This window comes from Sciurus carolinensis, chromosome 12 (assembly GCF_902686445.1).
Source record: "Sciurus carolinensis chromosome 12, mSciCar1.2, whole genome shotgun sequence".
Lineage (NCBI taxonomy): Eukaryota > Metazoa > Chordata > Mammalia > Rodentia > Sciuridae > Sciurus > Sciurus carolinensis.
The window spans coordinates 43343521-43366991 of NC_062224.1; the positions used below are offsets into that span (position 1 = coordinate 43343521).

Sequence of the window (23471 nt, forward strand, 5' to 3'; positions counted from 1 at the left end):
GTCATTATCACCTTTGACACAGCCTGGAGAGCACTTCCTTGAGAAGGAAACCAGGTCGGAAGAAAACATGGATGACATTGTGCTGATTGGCATTAATTGAACCTTTGGCTCCAGCTATGCATGAAGCCATATCTATTCCTTGGTTTCCCAGTCATGACCATTAAATCACTTTACAGTTTAAGCTAATCCAGGTTGTGCTTCCTGATGTACAACCAACAAACCCTGACACCACTCACTCATGTATGAGGAATTTATAAGACACTTCCTCTTAAATGTGAAAATTGCTGCCATATATTTGCATAATAATAGGTATTCACTTGACATGGTCAGAACAAATATCAAATACATAAAATGAGATTTGATATACTGAAGGTGAATAAGTATTTTGAAACCAAAAGCGGACATTCTCAAATGAAGGTCCTAAGAGTCTTGGAAATCAATGAGACAGGAGTTTGCTTTGGCAGACAACATTAAATTTGGGTATGTTTGAGTAAATTTGAGTGTGATTTAAATTTGAGTATGTTTGGCTACATCTAGTCCATGCCTCAACATAATTACTAAATCTGTGAAATCACAAAGGGGTTTAAATTTTCAGAAAAACAAACTACAGTGGAGAATGTGATTTTGCACAACAGGTTAGACAAAAATCACCATATGAATTTAAGGATGCCATCTGACCTCATAAAATACAAACTAATGGAAATTCCTATGAATTTTCAAGACAATCAATTGTGTTATTTAGCTTTATTTTATTATAAAGTTTTAATTTCACCTACTTTAAGATACAGGCACAAATTCAAAACATACATTTCTCACATTTTATTCCATCACAGAATTTTTGCATTTGAACTCTCAGTATGCTTCAGTTCTCCCACCTGTGGCATGAGGGGGAGAAATAATAACTTCAGAGGATGGTAAACTCCAGGTCTGTTTTGAACTCTAGGAATGCAAATTATAATTTAAAAAATCCCAATATGTGCTTGTTTTTTGATTGTGCATTTAAAAATGCAAACTGATATATTTTGCTTTATCATCTGTCACAATACAACTTTGATACCTCAACTTTTACATTTCTTTTCATTTCAGTGCCTGCAAGTAAAATTTATACTGGAAAAAATCAAGAAGAGAATGTTCATGAGTATTTTTCTTTTCTTACCAAACATTTTTCCTTGCTGTCTACATTGCTATGTATCATCCCTGCTCTACTGTTTATATCATTTAAGCAAGAGGAAAATGTGCCTGCCAAAAGTTAACCTGTTGTACTAACAGGCTGAAGCCTCCCTAAATTATAAAAAATTCCAAAAATAAACTTCTTAAAATATAAAATTCCTGTTCTGTTATGCATGACTTCCTAGTTATAGTTTGGATATGAAGTGTTCACCCCAAAGCTCCTGTGTTATCACAGAATTGTTCCGAGGTGAAAAGATCAGATTATGAAAACTTTAACCTAATCAGTGGATTAATCCATGTGATGGATTAATAATTTGAAAGGACTACTATACTAGGGAATAACTCTAGGCAGGTGGAGTGTAGATGGAGGAGGTTGCTCACTGGGTGTGTGCCCTGGGGATCATCTCCATTGTTCACCTTGTTCCTCCCTGCACCCTCTGCTTCCATGAGCAGAGGAGCACTTCTCTGTCATACCCTTCTTCCATAATGTTCTGCCTCAGCGTGGGCCTGGAGCAACTGAGCAGGCCAGCTATGGACTAAATCTCTGAAACTGTAAGCCAAAATACACTTTCCTCCTCTACATTGTTCTTGTCAGGTCTTTAGGTCACGGTGATAAAAGGACTGATTAAAACACTGACTAACATAGAAATTGGTACCAAGAAGTGAGGTTGTTGCTGTGGCTAACCTTACTATGTGGTTCAGAAGCCTTTGGAACTAGTTTGTGGGAGGAGTTTGGAAAAGTTTGGAGATGTAGGGCAGAAAAGTCTTAGAATGCTGTGAGCAGAGCTTAACAGATGATTCTGGTGGGAGTTCAGAACACCAGAATGCCAATAGGAGTGCAGATAGTAAAGACTGTCCTGATGAAGTTTCAGAGGGGAAGGGAGAATTAGACTAGGCACCACTTGTGTTATATTCCAGCAAACAGTTTATCTATATGAGATTTTGTGCAAGGCAAAATTTAAAGATGATGGACTAATTAATCTAACAGAGGAAATTTCAAGGCAGCACAGCATTTATTCAGTGACATGGATATTGTTATCAACTTTTAACCAGGTTAACTCTTAGAACCAGGAGCAAAAACCAAATGAGAAGGATTTAAAAACTTGAAGTGTGGAAAAAAAAAAAAAAATACAAGTACAACTGGGGCCAAAGAAGTTGTGGTTGTTGAAATAACTACAGTCACTAAAGAGATGATAAGTACTTTTCACAGAGACAATAGGAAAGACACCTGAAGGGATCTCAGGAATTGGCAAGATCACTACGTTGCAGGCTCAATGGTGTAAAAGTAATTCTTTGAGAAGAGACTATGGGAGCACCATGCTGTCATGGGTGGGGGTGTCTTAGGAAGTTGTTCCACTATGCTTAGTCACCCAGACATTCCGAGGTCACTGCAGTCATACTCTCAGGAGGCCCAGTCACTACTCAAGCTGGTGGCAGAACTTGGTGTCATTCACATGGTGCTGGTTCTGCAGGAATGCAAGATGTTGGAACTGGGTCATGGAACCTTCCACCAAGATTTAAAAGGAAGAAATGGTAGGCCAGACAAAGGGTAATAAGGGTCAAAATCCCTGCAGGCTGCCCCTGACAGTTTGATGCATGAATTTGTAAAGGTGAAACAGAAGCTAGAATGGAGACCCCAAGAATTAAGAGATGCCAATAATGTGGATTATCTGCTGAGGAAAGCTGCTGACTCTGGAGAGAGGCCAAGAGAGAGGCCATGAGTGCTCCAACAGCAAGGCCTATGGAGATTACGTCTTACCACCATGTGCTCCAGGAGATATAGGACTTGTTTGTCCAGTTGGTTTTCAGTTTTGTTTTGGTACCATCCTCTCTTTCTATACCCCTATTTTTCACTTTTCGAATGGAAACATTTACTCTGTGCTATTAAAATTCAGATATATGTAACTAACTTTTGTCGAGTCTCACAGCCAAGAATTTGCCTGAGTCTCACATGACACTTTGGACCTGGACTTTTGGGCAATGCAGGAACTGTTAAGGCTGTGGGAATTCCTGGAGATGGCCTAAATGTATTTTGCACTGTGTGACGGTCATGAACTTTTTAAAGCTGGGTGAAATGTTAAGTTTTAGACATAAGGTGTCCCCTCTCGAAGGCTCCTGTATTAATACAGAAACATTCAGAGGTGAAATGATTATATTATGAGATCTGTAACTTAATCAGTGGATTAGTCCATTTGATGGATGAATAATTTGAAAGGACTATTATATTGGGTAGTAACTCTAGGCAGGTGAGTGAAGTTGGAGGTGGTTCGTCACTACAGGTGTGACCTTGGAGATTTTATCTTGTGTCTCTTGCTGCCCTCTCACCACCTCCTTCCTGGTCACAATGAGTGGACAGCACTACTCTGCCACATCCTTGGCCATGGTATTCTCCCTCACTTTGGGCCCAGAACAATGGAGCAGGTTATCTTGGTGTGAACCCCTGAAACTGTGAGCCAAACTAAGCCTCTTCTTCTCTGAGTTGTTCTTGTGAGGTATTTTGGTTACAGAGATGAAGGTTAACACTTTCCTCATATCATATAAACTTTTGTATGGCATTAGAACAGGTCCATTGAAACAATATATTTTGTGGATGAAAATCAACCAACAAACATTAATTTATCACCTCTTACACAGGAGGAAAACACTCTGATAATTGATGGCTTAACGTAACAAATTGAAGTAAAAAAGTTTTATAAAAAAGAATGCCCACTGAAAACCTAACCAAATCATTAGACTGAACTATTAAGGCCAGAAATCATGAAACAATTTTAAAAAGTCACAAGTACCCATGAAAATGTGTGCAATAATGATGTTGAATCTAGACTAGAAAGTACTTTAGTCATATTTTGTATCAATTATCCAAACAAAATTAGTGTATGGATGTCTGATATAGGTTATAAAGAAAAATTTTAATTCTCCTTTGATTATTGCTGGGAAGATAAAGAACAAGGAAAAGAATGGAAAAAGAAAGACATTTTCATTGCAAAGAGTTATTAGGGGGACACTTTCCCTATACATCAATTGATATATTCATTAATTTGTTGTAAATAATTGTTAGAAAAATTCCTTGTCTAAAAAACAAAAGTATTAAACCTGTAATTTGAGGCATTAAAGCTGAAATAATAGCATTAATATTATTATTACTGCTTCATTATGAGTTAAGCAGATTTTTGTGAAATCTATGAAAATCCAGCCAACTTTTCTAGTAAGATATGTTCTACACAAAATGTGCTACTACCTCAATTTTAAACTTAGAAAATTATAAACGCATTGACAATAACTTCTGTAGCGAGCTTGGTCTTCCATGTCAATCTTCACTGCTCACTGGAGTCCTTCAGCACCTTTCCTCTATCCTTACTTTCATCACATGATGTACTTAACTGAGAAAATGGAATAGTACAGAGAAATTGGCCCCAACTAAACTAACAAACCTACTTGGAATGTATACCCATCAGCTCCTCCTTTCCTGTTGCTCTAACAGAAAGCTGCTTGTATCTTTTCGTATTCATTCATCTGGGTTTGAGATTGCATCCTCTCTTGCCTTCTCAGGTTATTTACACGCTGATTATCTTTATTATGCTTTAAACTCAACACTTCCTTTTACTGGACTCTCTCCATCAATGTTTAAGAATGTTAAAAGGACCCCATCTTAAAAACAAGCAAAAATTAACCTCCCTTCACATTTTCTTCTTTCCAAAACTATTGTCTCTTTTCTCCCCTTCAGTAGAAGCTCCCAGAGCAAATTTTCTTCATGCATTGTTTTTATCTTTGCCTTCCACTGATTCCTTATTGCATTCCAATGTGGCCTCTAATCCTGCTCCTCCCTCACTCTTGCTAAAGTCAGCTCTCAGTAACCTGTCACACCATTAAGTACAATTGCATTTTAGTCCTCATCCAGCCAGAACTCTCAATGTTATTTGCTATGGTTTAGATCTTAAATATCCTCCACAGGTCCATTTGCTAAAGGCTTGGTCACCAGCCTGTGGCACTACTGGCAGGTAGTAGAACCTACGGGTGAGGACCAGTAGGAGGAAGTTAGGTGAACCCTTAAAGAAGATATTGGAACTCCAATATTTTCTCTCTTTCTGCTTAGTTGTACCCTGAGTACCATGCTCTATGATATCTGTGCCACCAAAGCAATGTGGCCTACTGACCATGGACTTAAACCATCAGCCTAAATAAACTTTTCTTCCCTCTAAGTTGATTGTTTCGAGTATTTTATCACAAGGATGGAAAGCTGAGTAGCACAGTACTCAATTCTTGTCCACTACTTCCATTTGGAAATTCTCCCTTGCAAACCCTTCTAAAACCTTCTTCCATTATGCCTTGTCTATGTGAAATCTATCACTACATATCTAATTACAAAAGTTTGAATCTTAAGGGTCATCTTTGACAACACCCTTTCATTCATCTATCCATCTCTATCCTGTTATTTATATTTCCTAAATGCATGTAGTATGCATCCTTTTCCAATCTGCACTTCCATAGTCCTTATTCAAGCTCTTATTTAGATTCCACTGTTGCTACTTCATAACCAGTCTCCTCACTTCTTCCCTTGCTCCACTCATAACCCACTCTCTACACAATAGTCAGACTCATCTAATAAAAGTACAATAAAATTAAGTTATTTTAGAATAAATTAAACAGTTCTTAGTTGTGATTTTGAAGATTTCATTTGATATTTTTAAATTATTTTATTGACTTCTTTCAAGATTCCTTAAAAGTTTAGTTCTCAATTTATATAAAACTACAAATACATTTTAAGAAAGTAGCCACTTCTCTTTTTTTAATGCTCAACTTACATTTGAAGATCATTCTACAAAAAGATAGTCCTTTAGAAAACCTTAGTATGTTCTCTCTAATGATATTTTTATTGGTTTGCTGTTTCTGTTATTTTTATTTTAGTCTTCTTAATTTAGTAAGTCAATAAAAGCAGAATAATCTAGGATAATTCTTTCAGACAAATAGTATACTGTTTTAAAAACCTAGCCTTAACTTCTGCCACCAACATTTTGAACCCACCAACATGATACAAAATTTAGTTGTCTTCCTTCCTCTTGTTTGTTATTGAATACATTGTATTACAAGAACTTCACATTTGTTTTAAAATATCAGATGGCATTTTTTTGTCCAATGTTTGAAGACTTTTGAAGGTAAGTTTTAAAAGCCTAAAAATGAAGAATCAGAAACAAAAGATTCATGTTTATTTTCTTCTTTCTCTGCTTATAAAAATTAAGGAGATAGCTGTGAGGCCCTAAAAGACACCTTTTGTACTATAGAGGAAGAAAGGCAGAAGGGCCACTCTTAAAAGAATTATTTTAAATAATAATTACACTTCATTTTTACCTTTTCCTAGTTTCACTTCCTTTTACTTACATTTCAAATGTTGGTTAGCTCCTATTAAAAATATGTTGCTGTATTGTTTTGGGCATTGATGAGTTTCATTTTTAAAACAAACCAAAACTTGACTATACTTGATACAGTTTTGGGTAAGCAACATGAATCTCCATATTGCATCAATCTAAAGTACTTTGAGGAAGTTAGTTGCTCAAATGGCCTTCTGGGAGCAATGGATCTCATCTTATTTCTGACAAATTGATGAGAACCTGATGAAAGAAAGGGCGCATTTACCATCCAGCCCATTCTTATAATGGGTCACTGTTCCTGCCTTCCTCAGATGGGCCTCACTTCTGCAGCAGCCTGGGAACCCCACTCAACGAGGCTAGGTATTGACCACTAAGGGCCTCTGCTGGCCCTCTGGGAGAGCGATAGATGAATCTTCCCTTCAGTGAAACTGGGTCCTATTTAATATAGGGAAGTGTGGTATTAAAAAGAAGTGATGTGTTCACGAGACCAAAATAAATTCAATTTAGGAATACTGCCAAATTCTTCCTTTGTCTATCACTTATTCTTATGTAAAGTCGGGCTCTCTCCCTTGCTGGGGAATTGGGGAAATCTAAAATTGACCCTGTTCACCACTTACTGGAATCCATCAGCAAATGAAAGATGTTGTTAGTAAGGACAATTTGCTCTGTACCAATGCACCAGGCAGCAATTATCAATCAGTGTGGTAGGGCTCCAGTACCCAGAACTGTGTGTGGAAACCAAGGCGTCTAGGAAAGCCGCAGATAACCTTAGACCAGAATATCAGAGGAAGAACTTAAATATATCTCTCCAAGTGCACATAGTGTATGTCTTATTAGTTGGTTGCAGAAAGACTGGCAAAAGTGCTCAGCGGGAGTCAGAAAGGCATTTTCTGAGAGTTGACCCGCTGGAGCAGCCAGCCCTTCTTGGGAACCGCGGGAGGAAGCCGGAGGGGCGAGGTCGGGGTATGGTGGGGGCGACGCGACTGTTCCTCCCGGGGTGCTGCGATCAGTGGATGTATTTGTTGGCCTGGCAGGTCTAGGCTGGGAAATGCATACTCAGCAGGGAAAAGGGAAGAGAGATTGGAGGCAGTTTTCTAAAAACAGCGCAACTCAAGTCTCCCGCTTGTGCCCCCTAGCTCACCCCATTCAGGCACACGGTAGAAACTGGCTCCCCGGAGCGAGCGCGTCGGGCGCGAGCTCGTAGCCGCTAGAAAGATAACAAGTATCTGCGACTCCAGGACGCCCGGGCCGCTGCTTCCGCCCGGCTCCCCCTTAACTGTCAACCTGCCAGGTCCTGATAGGCGCCTGTTCCTCTGAGTCCAGGACTTAGGTCGCTCGGGGTCACCCTAAATGTGATGGTGCCGCTTGCCCAGAGCAGCTGGAACTGGCGGGGCTGCGCCGGGTTACGGAGGACAGCCTCCAGGCGGTTATGCGTGCGGGTCGTAACCAGGCGCCGGGGCTTTACTCCAACGGCTCGCTCCCCTGGGTATGTGCTGGGCGCGGCTGGCGTCCCTGCCTTGCTTCCAACCAGCCCGCCTGCCCCAGCCGGGGGCTGCCTTCGGCCCCGCTACAACCCCTTCCGCTCTCCCCGGGCATTTGACCCCCGGGCTTTCTGTGTGCCCTCGCCACCCGCGCCTGGGAAAGAGTGAAAGAGCATTAGAGGAGGAAAGTGCCGAAGGAAAGGAGGCGCTCGGGGGCAGGGCAGGCTCGTGGAGCCCAGAGGGCTGAGTCTCCAGCTTTGCAGCTTGGCTGCAGGGCCTCAGGGACTCCGCACTAGAGAAAGAAGGCTCGACCCGGAGCAGGAGAGCGGCGAGTGCGGACTCGGAGAGTGCAACTCGGCGCCGCCCGGAACCCTCCTGCACCTTGAAGGGCACAAGTCACCACGCCCAGTCGCGACCGGCGAGTGCCGAGCCCTGGCCAGAGGCCTGTGCGCCTCGGGCGTCCTTTCTCCCTGTCTGACCCTAGTTCTTCCGCCAAAACCTTTGACCAGTCTCCTTGCCAACATTCCTAAATCTCCTTTGCCAGCTCTTTGCATCAGGTAGGATCCAGGCTCTGCTTTAGCGGTGTGTACATAAACGCCATTTCCCAGAAGGCTTATGACCTTTCCACCTCCCCCAAGAACTCTTTCGGAGTGTGTCCGTGGGCATTTAGCCCTGTTAGTGCCTGATCGGTGGCCACAACCTGTTTGTTCCCTAAATTGTCCTTGCTATTCATATCCGCATACGCCTCCTGCAGCAGTTCCCGGAAAGCCCTCGGGGATGGAACTGGGGGGCTTCCAGTAGCAGTGAGGACGCGCGACCCTGGGAGGTGGGGGTAGGCAAGAGTTTTGGGGGCCAACTCGGAGCAGGCACTGTGAGGGCCCTGCAAAGATCACCTCTCTCCTCCACTCTTCTCCCTCCCTTGGGATGCACAGAAACGGGCCACTGGATTCCTAATTTACAATTCCCTGGAGCTCTGGGCTCTGAAACAAGCAAAGCCGGACAGTGTCTGTCGGCGGCTGCCCCCTAGCTAGGAGGCCCACCACCTCCCACCCTCTCGGGTTCCCTCTGACCCAGAGGAGAGAGCAGCAAATCTCGGGGAACAATGAAGCCCGCAGCGTTCGGAGGGCACCCGGGCGCTATTGACACCCAGCCGCGCGCTCCGGTGCGGGGCAGGGAGGCAGAGTGAAGCTGAAACCCGGCTTCGCCCGCCAGGGCGGTCCAACATGGCTTTACGTGGCAGAGACACTGCCTCCGCTCGTTCGGCTCAGTGGTGCATCTCTCGATCTAACCTGTTTTCTCCTTTTGGCTCTACAATCCTGACCTGAAGTGGCCAGGGGCGCGGGCTGCTCTCTACCACAGGTCTCAGGGTGGCACGGTGGGGAGTGACAGGGGGTTGGCACCAAGTTCCTCACCGCGGTGGCCACCGGCCGGGATTTAGAGTTTCAAGAAGCAGCCGCCACCTCCCGGGCACTCCTCTCTCCACCGCCGCAAGATCCTCGCCTCCCAGAGCTGCCCGGCTCTCCCCCCGGGGTTCCAGAGCAAGTACGCCGAGGTAGGCCAGCCGGACCCTGAGCCTGGCATCGATCTCGATGCCCCTTACTGAAACACACACATCCTCATGCCCTGGGCGCAGACTCCTAGAGCCTTTCTTCCCGTGGAGCTCCCTGTAGGGCCTCCAGAGAGACAGACAGACGGACAGGGAAAGCACACCAAGAGAAACTTGTTCCTCCCAGTCTCCTGTCAGGCAATTACTGGCGAGCCTGTGCGGGGAGAGGGGAGGGAGGAAGCGAGGGAAGGGCTCCAGAAGGGAGGGGGAGGACGGAGGAGTGGGGGAGGCGGGGGTGCAGTTGGTGAAACTCCTCTGTCTCCCGCTCATCTTTTCATTGCTTGCTCCTCTCCTTCCCGCAGACAACCCGGACCTCCCCTGGGCGCCAGCTCCTCGGCTCCAACCGGTCCAGAAACAAACCGGATTTTTTTTTTTTTTTTTTTTCTTTCTGGAAATTGGCTTTGGTGTGCGTCGCCCTACCTCCCTCCTTCCTCCCCCTCCCATCTCCTTTTTTTTTTTTTTTTTTTTTGAGACATGGCCCGGGCAGTGGCTCCTGGAAGAGGAACAAGTGTGGGAAAAGGGAGAGGAAACCGGAGCTAAATGACAGGATGCAGGCGACTTGAGACACAAAAAGAGACGCGTTTCTCTCGAATCAAGGCATTGCCTCGCGGCTTTCCTTTCCCCAAGACGGACTGAGGATTTTACGGCTCTAGGAGCAGTTGGAGCGCCTCGGATTGTTTAGATTCCCCTCTTTGCTGTGTTTTCCCCTGCACGTTCTCATTCTCCCGCGTTTGCCTGGGGATCCGGCGAAGGGAGGATGGAGAGGGGGCTGCCGCTCCTCTGCGCAGCGCTTGCCCTCGCCCTCGCCCTGGCCGGCGCTTTTCGCAACGGTAAGTGACAGGCGGAGGCGCGTGTGACAGCGCGGTGCCCCGGGCTTCCCAGCTGCCCGGGACCCGCCTGGGTTAGGCTTCCCGCCTCAGCTACGCGACTCACGCAGAGCCGCTGTGAGGTCCAGTAATAACCACCTCCCGGGTGTAGGAAACTTTTATCTGGGCGGAAAAATATAAGAAATAAGATCAGTCGGTTTAGGGCAGGAGGATTTCAAGTCCTCTGGCTCCTTCCTGAACTTGGTTGTTTGACTGTGGGGTTTTTCCTGCAGAGTTGGAGGTAGGCAGAGCTGCCTACCTTCCCAGATCAGCACACCAATTATCTTAATAATGTTTCCTCCCAAAGGCAATTAAATGAGACTCCTTTCAAAAATCTGATGGCTGTTGAAAGTTAATGAACACTTTTCCCGGAGAACTTCCTGGTTCTTTCAGCTTCCCTAAACTGTTTCCTCTGGTGGGCGACTGCAAGAGATAGCGGTTTGTCTTGTCTGTTGCTGGAACTCCCCCGCCTTTGTAAATCGTCCCTGATCCGTCTGGAGTATGAATGAAAGTTACATAGTGTCAATAAAGGAATCTGATATATACAGTAAAGTCACCAGTGTATATGAAAATCTCTAACCTAGTTGCAGCTTTCACTTAGCCTTTAAAACTACTCACTGTTAAGTAAATGAAAGACTGTACTAAGGTATAAGCAGTGCCATGAAACCTATATAATGTGTTTTAAAATATGATCTGGTTGTAAGCACGTTGGATTTACACTGTAAAGTAGGTGAGAGCGAGAGCATGAAATATCTTTACAGTAAATCTTCAGCAATTATTATTAACTAATGATCAAATATTTACTTTTGTCTGGCTTAGATTTCAATCAAAGTAATTAGAAGCAAAGAACATCCACTACTTACTATGGTATATTGTTTTAATAAGAGACTGCAAGTGGAGAGGCTCATAGCAAGAAGAATTTAAATCACGTCTTTATGATGGAAGTTAATCTCTCTAATGTGCTTTTTCCTTGAGGTTTTGTGATTTAAGTAATAGATTCCCCCTGCCCCCACAGGTACCAAGCAATGTTCTAACAGATAAGCAAAAAAAAAAAAAAAAAAAAAAAAAAAAAAAAAAAAAAAAAAATTGTGAAAGTGGATGAAGCTCAATTTATTAATGAATCTAAATTGGAGGCATCTTTGTGTAATCTGGCAGGGAAGCAAACACTCAAAAATTGTGAATGTGAAGTTCGATTTATTAATGAACCTGCATTCATGGCGTCTTTGTATGATCTGGAGGGAATAAAACAACATTCTCTTCCAACTGAAAGAGCTCAATGGTTAGACTTTTAAAATTACAGTAATTCACCCTATGTCCTTTACAACTTTTGAGATTAAATTCATAGTGGGGGTAGTTCACATGATGGATTTGAAAGCTAGTTCAAAGAGCTTTAAGATTTTAGGTTCTGAACTCCACACACACACATACACACACACACACACACACACACACACACACACATTTCTTAATTTCCTTAGCAGAAATCTGGGGAATGCCGAGAATCTGGGCTTCAGTCACTGAGTTTGACTAGCTAAAGCCATGTTGCTCTGCTTGAAGTGACCAGAGTCAGTAAATGCCTCAGTAAGTTAGCAGTCCTCCTAAAGCCATGTCCACCTCCTCTGAGTACCAGTGACTGCTAAATTAATTCATTAACCTTATTTAGGACTAATGGTCTAGAGTCATTAGAAATTGCTCTTTCTTAATCAACTGTTAGAGAGATTTAACAGAGCCAGGGAGTCTAGCAGTCCACATTATCTTATTACACTGTCACTTTCTCAGAAGTCACAGATTAAAGAGCTCTGGTGTGGTACCAAGTCCACCTAAATGTCTTCTGAAGTGACTCTGTCGAGTGACTAGAAGCAGTGCTGTTTTATGTCACTCTTCTAACACATGCCAGACACTGCCATGATGTTTGTACAGAGCTGGAGGAGACTTAATGAGACAGGTTCACTTTCCAAGTTTTCTGCACATTTAAAATAATGCATGAGTCTCAGTAGAATCACATAACAGAGTCCAGTATGATCATTAGCTGAGATTCTGAATGCCAGTTGCAACATCATTTCTTCTTGGAAAACATAAAGCTTTTAAAAACCAATGCAAAGGAAACCAGTATAAGACCATCCCCAATCTAAGAAACAAAGTCAGACACATCTAGCAAATGAAGAAAAAATATAATTTATATTGTCTTCTTTTTAATTTATGGGAAATGACTTCTGTAATGCATGTAGCTTTATGCATTTTTGATGTGCACTTCATCTTTCATTTCCATTTGACCTGGTTTTCCTGTAATAAAATTCTGTAGATTTATAAATTCATGCTGAGAGCAAAGAATGCCATTCTCTTTCCACAGGGAATCTATTAGATGCAATATTAAAATCTATATATACCATTACTGAATATTTGTGATTGATAGGCTTATATATTTCACTGCTTTCATACCTGTTCCTCTTACATAGTTTATGCACCAAATTTTTATTGCTTAAAATTAAGCATCAATAAATGTGGCAGCATTCCAGGCTGAGGCTCTCCAGTATGAAATTCATCATAAATAGTGACAATAGGGATCTATGCCGAACAATAAACCAACCCAGAGACTGGTTTATTTGTGTGAATCACTTCAGCATTTGGGTTTTTAAAAATGAGGGCTCAAAACCAGTTAGCTCACCTTTTCCAGAATGTGAGAATGTGGCTCACTATACGTGGTACACAGACATCAGTGTGGTGGGATTTTTTTCCCCCTCCAACATTTAGGTAATTAGAATTAATGCTGCAGTGGCTATTTATTTTTCTTTCTGCCCCATTGCTTTAATCTGGCCTCGGAGCCTGAGCAACTTGGAGAAGTAAAGCAGTATTATTTCTGCTTCACCAACTATACTTTGTTCTCTGTTGATTTGGATCTCAGGAGCAGAGATAACTCAAAATCACTTAGATTTATGGGCAGATAAAACAACAACAAAAAAGAGTTTGGCTTTAAGCCAATCAAAGTCTTGGAGGACAATCCCCACTGATCAATGACATAGACCAGGCTTATCATCAAAAAGAGACACAAGGGGTCGAACAGCTTCTTTTAGTCACCTTCCACTTAGAACTTGCTACTTAATGTGATTACACTTCTTGGGGGATAATTAAGTCTAGCAGAAGCTCCCAGGGGACCATGTTAACATCAATTGAGGGGATTTAATGTTTTTAATGCTAGAAGACCTTTTTCTTGGGCAGGAACTTTGGGGGTGGACAGTCTTCTCAAATCTCAATCTGCTTTCTGTCTGAGCCAACCTCCTAGAGATCAAAGAGTGTTCTTTAGTAGAGTGTTGCTCTCAGGGCCACCTGAGGACTTGTGGAGACCTCTTGGAGTCCCTCTTAAAAAGTTATGGAATGTTTACTAACTGGTAATATATATATATACATAAAACTAAAATACCTAGCTGATTGTCAGGGAGAGCTGTACTAAAATGTTATATTTATTACAGATAAATGTGGCGGCACTATAAAAATTGAAAGTCCCGGGTACCTTACATCTCCCGGTTATCCTCATTCTTATCACCCGAGTGAAAAATGTGAATGGCTGATTCAGGCACCGGACCCATATCAGAGAATTATGATCAACTTCAACCCTCACTTCGATTTGGAGGACAGAGATTGCAAGTGAGTGAAAACGTGTTTGAACAGGGCACCACAGCACCATCTAGTGGTCTTGCCTGTCCACGGGGGAAATCTTGTGCAGTGAAGTGTAAGATATAAATGGATCCAGGAGGGATTCCAATCTAGGACAGATCATTTGTCTATGGTATAGAAACTAAATTAAGTTTCTGATTTCCTAAAAATAGGAAGATGATATTTAAATGTCTAATCTCCGATACTATTTACTGTTAACACTTTTGGTTTTGGAAATTTTTTAAGAAATGTGAATGAGTGACTCTTCTTTCTGGAAAGGACTTGGAGAACTAAAAAGCCAAACTTTTTCTCACAGTTTTATTATATATCATGGGTCACCAGGACACATTATACACATATGGTGGGGTTGGATATTTTTAAAACAATTTTGTGGCACATAATATGATGTAAGAATTATATTATTGAGTTTAACACGGAGAAAAGCAAATTGTCATAGGAGTTAAAGTATATAGATGAGTATAAGATGAGGTTTTTAAAATGGTAGACTAATGACTGGAAGACTTCCATGAGAAGTGCTAGCAAATAAGTTACAGTCAATCCAATGAAAACCCAAATATACCTATTTTCCATCTATCTGCCTTAGTTTGGCTCTCTTCTTCTATTGTTAAGTTACATCACTCTGTCATATTTTGCTACTATGAATACATTTTTCTATAGAGAAACCCAAATTATTTTCTTACCTTACTTGAAAATCAAGTGTTTTGGTGTTGCTTTCCACAGTATTGAAATTATGTTTTTACGTTGCATTTGTCAGTCCACTTAGATTCACGTTTGCTAATCTCTCTTGATGTTCAGCACACCAACTGTCCATCCTGTCCACGTAATTCCATTCTGCTACACTAAACATGGTGTGGTCCCCAGAGACTTGAACCTGCATATCAATCTTATGAATTTATATATATATGTATATATGTATATATATGTATTTGTATATGTGTATATATATATATATATATACATATATATGAGCAGTTTTATAAAAAGAAAATAATCTTAAATTTCAATTCTAAAGTATTCCTCAGGGACTTGTTTTTGCAAGTTTTAAAATGGTTCAGTTTGATCCAATCCTATATCAATGTCTATAGGTTACTACTTCCATTGAACATAAACATTTTTATGGAGGCATGTTTGTTATTAAAGATATTCTATCTGCACATAGTTTTCTTTAGAAAAGAACAGAATAATGTGAAAACATTCCCACCTGTAGGAAGCATCCAGCAACCTGTTGAGTTGATGGAGTAAACTAACTCTCTGTGGTCAGGGAAATTAGGTCATCCAGTTAACTCAACATTTTAGTGCCTAGAGAATCAGTATACATGCATAGACTGATGATAGGTTTCTAAATAATCAGCATATATCGCAATGTGATAAAATTATGCTGATTCCAATTTAATCTTTATTCTGTGATTCAGAAATGCTTCAGGGCATGGTGTTGATTTTTTAACTTTGTGTGGAAATTGCCATTAATAGAGTATTCCAGTGACTACTAGGAAACAGGAATCCATTGTATTTTCTTTTTGTTTTTCACTAATTGTGCGGGTGTGCGTGCGTGCGTGCATGCGTGTGTGTGTGTTGCTGGAGATTGAACCCAGAGCCTCACACACATGTTAGGAAAGCACTCTGCCACTGAGCTACACTCCTTTGTCAACCACATAGACAACCTGGAGACTTGTCTTCCATTTTAATTAATTAATTTTTGCTTTTTTTCAATGCTTTAACTGCTATAGGAGTTAACTGTAACTCCCATTAACTTTAACTCTGGTAAAACATAGTTTTAAGAAAACTTTGGTAAAACAGAAAAAATAAGGTGCTACTAGATTTCAGTAACTCATGTTTACTCATTCCTGATCAAGAAATTATGGCCATGTATATATGTACTAGAATAAAGAATTTAGAATCATCACTGGTTATCAGCAATGGTGTGCTGGTAAATGTTTAACACCTGGTTCTTCCCCATGTGATGTCATCATGCACACACTTAAGAAGAGACGTTCACAACTGGTTTCTCATGAGCTTGTGCAGACCAGGTCCAGCACATAACTGGAGTAGAAGTTACGGACGGCAAGCCAGTTGCATGAATTAATTATGTAAAGTGCTTACAACAGTGTTTGGCCCACAGTAAACCATAAATCATGATTTGTCATAGAATGGGGTGGGATAGGGTAGAAGAGCACTGTTTTTGTTTTTTGTTTTTAAAGATAACATAAGGATGATGGTAATTTATAGATAGACAATTTTAATGATATCAGCAAAATATTAGAGAAAGTAACAAAGCTAAGAAGATTGTTTCTGTAACAATCATATGATGGTGAGGTTTGCTTGGTGTTTTGTTTTTTGTGAGGTTTTATTTGTTTGCTTGCTGTGGAGGAAGGTGGTTTCTTACTTACCGTAACTGAGGCTCTGTTCCTGTGAAGCTGCCATCTCCTGACCAGGGGCGAAAGACTGATACATTTAGTCCAATGAAGTCAATAGAGTTTATGCTCATGGAAAATACTTTGTGCCGTATTTTGAAGTTTTGCTACCTGATCTTTTTAATCAAGAAAAATTCCAAAAGGATATAGAAAGACTGACTTTAGGCATTGCCTTCACTTGTCTTTCCAGGCGGATCCAATAATGACTCCTGGTCATTATTGAGGCTGCAGTTGAGATTCTTCAAATGTGGCCCCCTACTTACCTCCTTTTGTAAGGCTGTGAGAAGTATAACAGTTTTAAAATCTACAGGTGATTAAAATTCTATGGAAAAATGGGAAATCCAAAAGCTCTTTAAATAACAAGTTTTGAGAGTCCAGTGTTTATTTTAGGTGCCCAAAAACATAGCTTTTGATTTTCCCTGCTGTTTTGTTGGGGGGTTTTGTTGGTTTTGATTTGGAATTTGTTTGTAGTGTGTATTAGGTGATTTACAAAAATAGATGTGAAGTGACACAAAACTTGATTCAGTGTATCACATTAAGAGTGCTGGTAAGATTTAGTTATCACACCTATATTAAGAACAAACAGTTTATCTTATTTGAGATATTTAATATTTTACCCTGTTGCAGCTACAGTGTATGTCTATTAGCAGCAGAAAGTACTTACTGTACTGATGTCACTAGGTTGCTGGTAGGATATAATGAAATCACAGATTTGAAAGTCCTTTGGAAAGTTAAAAGCTGTCCACCAAATAAGTTTTCATAATTACTATGATGTCTTTAACAACTTGGTTTTTGTTAGAACATTTGAAAATGTGAAACTAAGCATATGTCAAACTGAATATATTGATCCATTAATGGGATGATTGCCATAGAATACACTCTTCTTTTTCTCTTGAAATTCTCAGTATTTGTTCAGTCAGCTCTCACTGTGAGAAAACTCAAGAAATCAATTTCTTAGCACATTTGCTTATTGAGAAACATCCTTGAGATCCAAATAAGTGATTTTCTTTCCCAGGGTGTAGGATGGATGACATTATTAAATAGACCAGCTGAATAGTTTTGGCAGAAAAATCGTTTTATTTAAAATTTTATTGTTTTGTTTATAGTTATGAAAAACCCATCGTTTCATGGCTTCAACAACATAGTATATAATTAGAGTTTTTCATGTGAATAGTGTTAAGACCAACCCAGTTCATAAGTAAACTATAAACCCTCCTGTTCAAAATGAGTGTTAAATTTTCATGGTGGTTATAGAGGCAGGAAACTTCCTCAGGGAAAATAAATGTGTGAATTATCTAGGATAGTTTGAAAATGCAGTTGGTGTTGATGCCACCACTTAATCAGGCTCATCATAAATAAACATCAAAACCATGGCAATATGACCCCTTCAATTATTTTATTGAGCAAGGTGTGCTGTTAGTCAATAGATCAGTACAACAACAGAGCATCTGTCCATAGGACTAATCTAGGGCTAGGATTTCTATCTAGATATTGTTTTGTTGATGTATGAGAAAACACTAGAGAATGTTCAGAAAGTACAAGATGTTGAAGAAATGGATGATTTCTCTTTTTTGTATAAGCTAAATCCTGCATACTCCTGAAGTGTGAAAGTACTATGATAAGTTGAAAAGAAAAAACTGAACAGCTAAGTGTTCTCAGAAAGAAGTGTTCATTGTATGTTGTAAATGGTTTCCAGTATTTACATGGAACTAGTTAGATCTTACTTCACTAAAGTTTTCTTCAGTGGTAAAGGCAGACATCTTGAATCTCATAAAACTTTATATCTGTATAATAAACAAGAATGTCATTGATACAGTAGTTAGAATTTATGAAACTTTTCCGGTTTCCCAGCAATGCAAACTATCAGCATGATAATTTATAATGGTTTGTGACAAATACTGCTGAGCAAAGAGGTGTGTGGTTACATTCAGATCAGATGTCATCATCTGGGGAGCAATAAAAATTTCACAGACATTGGGTTAAAAACATTAAGAAAATGAATGAATGAATGTGAAGCTTAAAAAAAAAAAAAGGCTGGGGAAAGGAAGTCTAAAAAGGTAATGTTGAGGAGAGAAAACCTGATAGTGGATTTATTTTACTGACAAGATCCTGACTTCACTGTGATTTGACACTGTTATTCCATAACATAGGGTAGATGCTTTTCTTTCCATAATTTACTATTTATCTCATCTTTATGTAACCAATAATAGATGTTTTTTTCCTAATTCAGTGCATTCAAAGGAAGGTTTCACTCTTATAACTTCAAATGAGGTCTAATCACAGAGAAATCATAATTAAGTAGAGATGATAATGAAGTTTTGGAATTTTATTGAAATAAGTCACACATTGTTTCTTAATGCTACTTTTCAAATTGCCTAAATTATCACAAACATTAAAACACTACTAATCTTCATTTTCATGTAATATAAAGTCACTGAATGAAAATTAATCAGCCATTAGTTTCTCAAATCTGATTTTATTCCTGCAAATTCCATTTTATAATAGTCACACAGTCATTTAGTTGGTTATTTGGGGACTATACAGTTCATTTATTGTTTCTTGAGTAATATTTTGTAATTTGACACTCTTTTCCCCTTCTTTTGTTCAGCATGGGGTTTTTGTGCTAATTTTATTTTTTAAACATTGCATTAAAACACTGTTTATCTTGATTATTAAGGTTTTTGGCTTTTGTGTCAAAGGCAAGTGTCTCATTCTAGTCTTATATTTTAGAGCATCACTTAGAAATTTTTTAAAAATTCTTTGTTTCATGGAAAACATTGAGTCATCTAAGAAAAATAGTTCTTCATTTTCTATGTAAAATAAGAAGTGCGTATACTTTAAAGTATAATGTACCTAGAAAAATATACAACCTAAGTGTACAAGCTGATATGAAGTCTTGAAAGATGAGCAAATGCATGCGACTAATCCAGAAGCAGCCTTTTCCATCTTCCAGAAAACCCCTGGAGTCTACTTTAGTCACTAACCTTTGCCCTTCAGTGCAGTCCTAACTTGTGTGATTCCATTTGTATGAATTTCAAAACTGGACAAAACTCAACCATAGTCTTAGGAGTCTCTGTGAGCTCTGCTCTGAATAGACACTGTGACATTTTTTTGAAGTAGAGAGAGAAAAATATATACTGTTCCCCTTCTGATAAGAGAGCAGAGTCCTATTGAAGCATTTTTTATTTCTTTCCAGTGGCTACTGTAGAAATACCCTTGTCTTTGTTTTATACACCACAGTTATGTTTAAGTAGACAAAAAGTTTTATATGCTTTATATGCAAGGCAAATTCTGAAAACGCTTTTCTTACACTTTCCCTTATCTTTTCATTCCTGGTTTTATTGTGGGAGACTTCCCTGTGTGGGCAATCTAAGGGTTCCACTACCAAGCTCAATTCATTTGAACGAGTATTGGGTGGGTAAGAATAAACCCTTATAGAATAAATGCTGGCCAATGTCATTACCACCTATAGCATCCTTGGTTATTACTCAAACAGATAATTATCTACTTTCATCCTTTGGATATTTTTTTCTCATTAGCACTGATTTAATTTGAACATAACTCTATGTGTTTAATAAACTAATTTTTTCTATTATTATTTAGTCTACATACTTATATTTGATCACAATAAATTTTGAGTATGACAGGTAGTTTTGTCATTAAAAGAAGCAACCTTTTTGAGAAGCTGAAAAAGAGAAGGTTAGTTGAGATTTTATCAAATTGAATCAACATGTGTATGACATTTCCAACCAGACTTCTCTTTGGGGCACAGGCACTTAAGAATTGATCCAAGTGAGACATATGCCTTCAGCTGACATGCATATTCTCAGTTCCTTTCTTTCCAGCATAAAACTTGATACTCATGTGCATGATAACATGCTTCAGTAAGAAACACACACACAAACTCATATGTGTATGTAGAGGCGGCCAAAAACTAAACTTAACTAATTGCACTTGTAGTATCCATCAAGCCTGATAATTAAGCCCAAAAAGAGACAAAATCAGTGTTCAGATCAGGTTCCAAATGTCCCTTAATTGGTTGTTTGTAATCAATCCTAATTGTAAGAGTCAGTGATTTGGCAGTACATAGTGCCTCAAAGAAAGGTTTGTTCTGCTACTCTGTTTGATTAGCCCATGTCTAATATCTAGGTTAATAACTACTGTCTTATGGTTGAAATAATTCAGAGTCTTTGCAGATAGTTTAGAAAATGGAGTGCATTCATTCAGAACTCTGCTAAATTCTGCAGACAGGTAAATGGAAGACAAACCATCTTCCGGCTTCTGTCCACTCAGTTACTTAAAGAGGTTCAAGTTCACTGGGGAGAACTTTTGACTTATAACATGTTTTCCCTCCTCTTAAAGCCTGAGTATGAATTACTGTATTATCTTTAGTCTATGTGGTTTTATTCTCTTTTAATTTAAAGAATCGTAAAATGTTTGGAAAGGAATGATGTTGAATGATGTTGATGGGTCATCAGTGTGTGCCCATCATGGTGCTAAGTACAGGCACATGATGTCACTTAATCTTCCTGTCATACCTATTTTAGTGGTGACAGTCCTGAGGTTTGAAAAAGTTAAATGCCCAAATTCTTAGCTTCTATAGCTTTCTACCTTTGTGGCCAAAGGCACACTTGGAATGTGCCTTTTGAAATGAGAGAATTTTCATGAAATGTTGCTGACTTATTTTTTCTAATAACCATCTTCCTCCATGAGCTATCTCACATGAAAGTTTAAACATAAACCAGTCACTTCGGAGGGAGAACTTAATTATTCAACTTTTGGTTCATGTTAAGTAAGCACTTGTGTAAATGGTGTCCAAAATTTCCCAACCAATTGGTGATTTTTCACTCAATCAAAACTTGCATTAACTTAGAAATGGAAATCCCATGTGAGAAATATCTAAATTCTGGTCCCTTTGGTTGATGGAACTTGAAAACACAAAGCACATATAAACACACTATTTGAAGCCTGACAACCAGGCTGCACATGGATTGGATTTATACAGTTGGTTAAAAGGACATTTGAGATGCCAGCTGTATCCAGCACTTAGTCCCAGGTCCAGAAGTAAAGTGTGTTGCCTTCCAAGTACTGCTCATTTTCCTAATCTCAGGAAAGAAAGACTCCCCAATTCCCAAAATTTTGATACTGCAGTTCTGTAAGGGTTAAGTGGGAATGCTCGCTCAGGCGCTGGGTTCCTATGAGAAGTGGAGGAGTGTTTTTTGAGGAAAAACAGATGCTGTGAAGTATTTTGTTTTTATCTGGGTAGATACTTTGTACAAGCAGCTGAGACAGGTTGGAGGTGATTACTTATAGCTTCTGTGATAGACTGGCATGTCACCAAGACAGCTTCCAGTCCCAGCCTGAAAGAGGATGCTAAATGTCTCATTATTCAAGTTCTTGAATTTCTTTAGAACAGCCAGTGATGGCAAAGGCCAATATAGTCACAATTCCAAGTCCTTGTTTGATTCTCCGACCAATGGATGCTATGTGCAAGGCAGCTATGATGCAGGATGCAAGCTATCAGGGAAATAACAAGGAAAAAAAAATAAGATGTGAGCAAAAGTTTTAGTCTGAAGAAAATAAATGTAAACATTTTTCAAGCATGAAAATTTCCCCAACATAAAGAATATACTTTTGATGCTAAGATAAAGATAAAAGGGCCCTGCATAGTTCCACAAACTTGGTAGCACTTAAGCTCACTTGGTCTTGTAAGGAATTATGTTGTTTTTAGATGGATAGATTAGATTGCTATTTTACCTTTTTTTTTTCAGTACTGGAAATTGAACACAAGATCTCACTCAGTCTAGGCAAGTGCTCTACCATGGGGCTATATTCCCAGTCCTTTTTAAGAGTTTATTTTGAGAAAGGGTCTAAGTTACCCAGGCTGAGGTCACAATCCTACTGCCTCAGCCTCCTGCATAGCTGGGATTATAGGCAGCTGCCATTACCCTTTTTTCTTTATTATCTTGGTTCATACTTATCTATCCATTTAACTTATTCGTTAAATGTTGTTATATAAAAGATCATTAAAATAAAGAAAAATTTAAATTTATAGATTGAACCAGTCTTTTGGAAAAATGACAGCCCGTAAAAATGGCAAATACCAATTAATTTGACAGTCTGACATCCCCCCTCCCCCATAGCACTCCGTTTGCACATCTGGTCTAATACCCATCTCTGGAGGTTCTTGATTCTAACTATACAGGTAAGCATTTTTTCCTCATTGGTAGAACTCCACAAAGGCAGTAGCTATATCTTCCTTATATCTCCACCCTCCACAGTCCAACAGAATGCTTTGCACTAGTGTAACTCAACTAAACAACTGGCACTTTTACTGAAATGGAAACCCGATATGTGAAGAGTAGGAGTGAAAAAACCCACATATTTCACTGAGCAGAGTCTGTGGTTCACAGTAGGCAATATGAAGAAGGGACCAGCAAAGTTCCACAGAAAAGGTCAAAGGGGCAATTTTGGTAACTGCTCAAAGGCTGAATGACAGTCTTTCAGGAAGGACTTATAGAGGCTACTCTCTGGATCTAAAGGCAGTAGCTGCATTTCTGCATCCAGAAAATCTGACCACATCAATCCCTAGCAGCTTCTTCCCTTCCACAGGGGGTAGCTCATAATTGTATTTTTCACTAGTAGGCTGAGAGAAGGTTGAGGGGTATTTTTTGTTTTTGTTTTTGTGTTTTTGAAAACACTGATTAGAATTTTCTCTCCCCCCTCCCCAGGAAAATGTTCTGCATCTTCCTTACCTCTTATTCCAAAGCCAATTTCTTTGTCCACGCAGCTGGGAACAGTGCTGATTAATGATTAGGATGTATTGGTTCAGTCCTCCAAGGCACACCTGTCTTTCCTACTGTCCTAGCATCTTACCTGATGTGTGTGCTGGTTCATTA

At 39.8% G+C, this 23471-nt stretch overlaps 1 protein-coding gene across 3 annotated transcripts in view; it reads left to right on the top strand.

The window, feature by feature from the left end:
* The first annotated feature begins 10102 nt into the window (after positions 1-10102).
* The window catches only part of Nrp1 (neuropilin 1), a 138173-nt gene continuing 124804 nt past the window's right edge, over positions 10103-23471 (top strand). For all 3 annotated transcript variants that reach the window (XM_047520421.1, XM_047520423.1, XM_047520422.1), the window contains exons 1-2: positions 10103-10453; positions 13957-14131. In XM_047520421.1, coding sequence (XP_047376377.1) covers positions 10381-10453; positions 13957-14131 — 248 coding nt within the window. In that variant the 5' untranslated portion in view covers positions 10103-10380. The remainder of the gene's footprint in view (positions 10454-13956; positions 14132-23471) is intronic.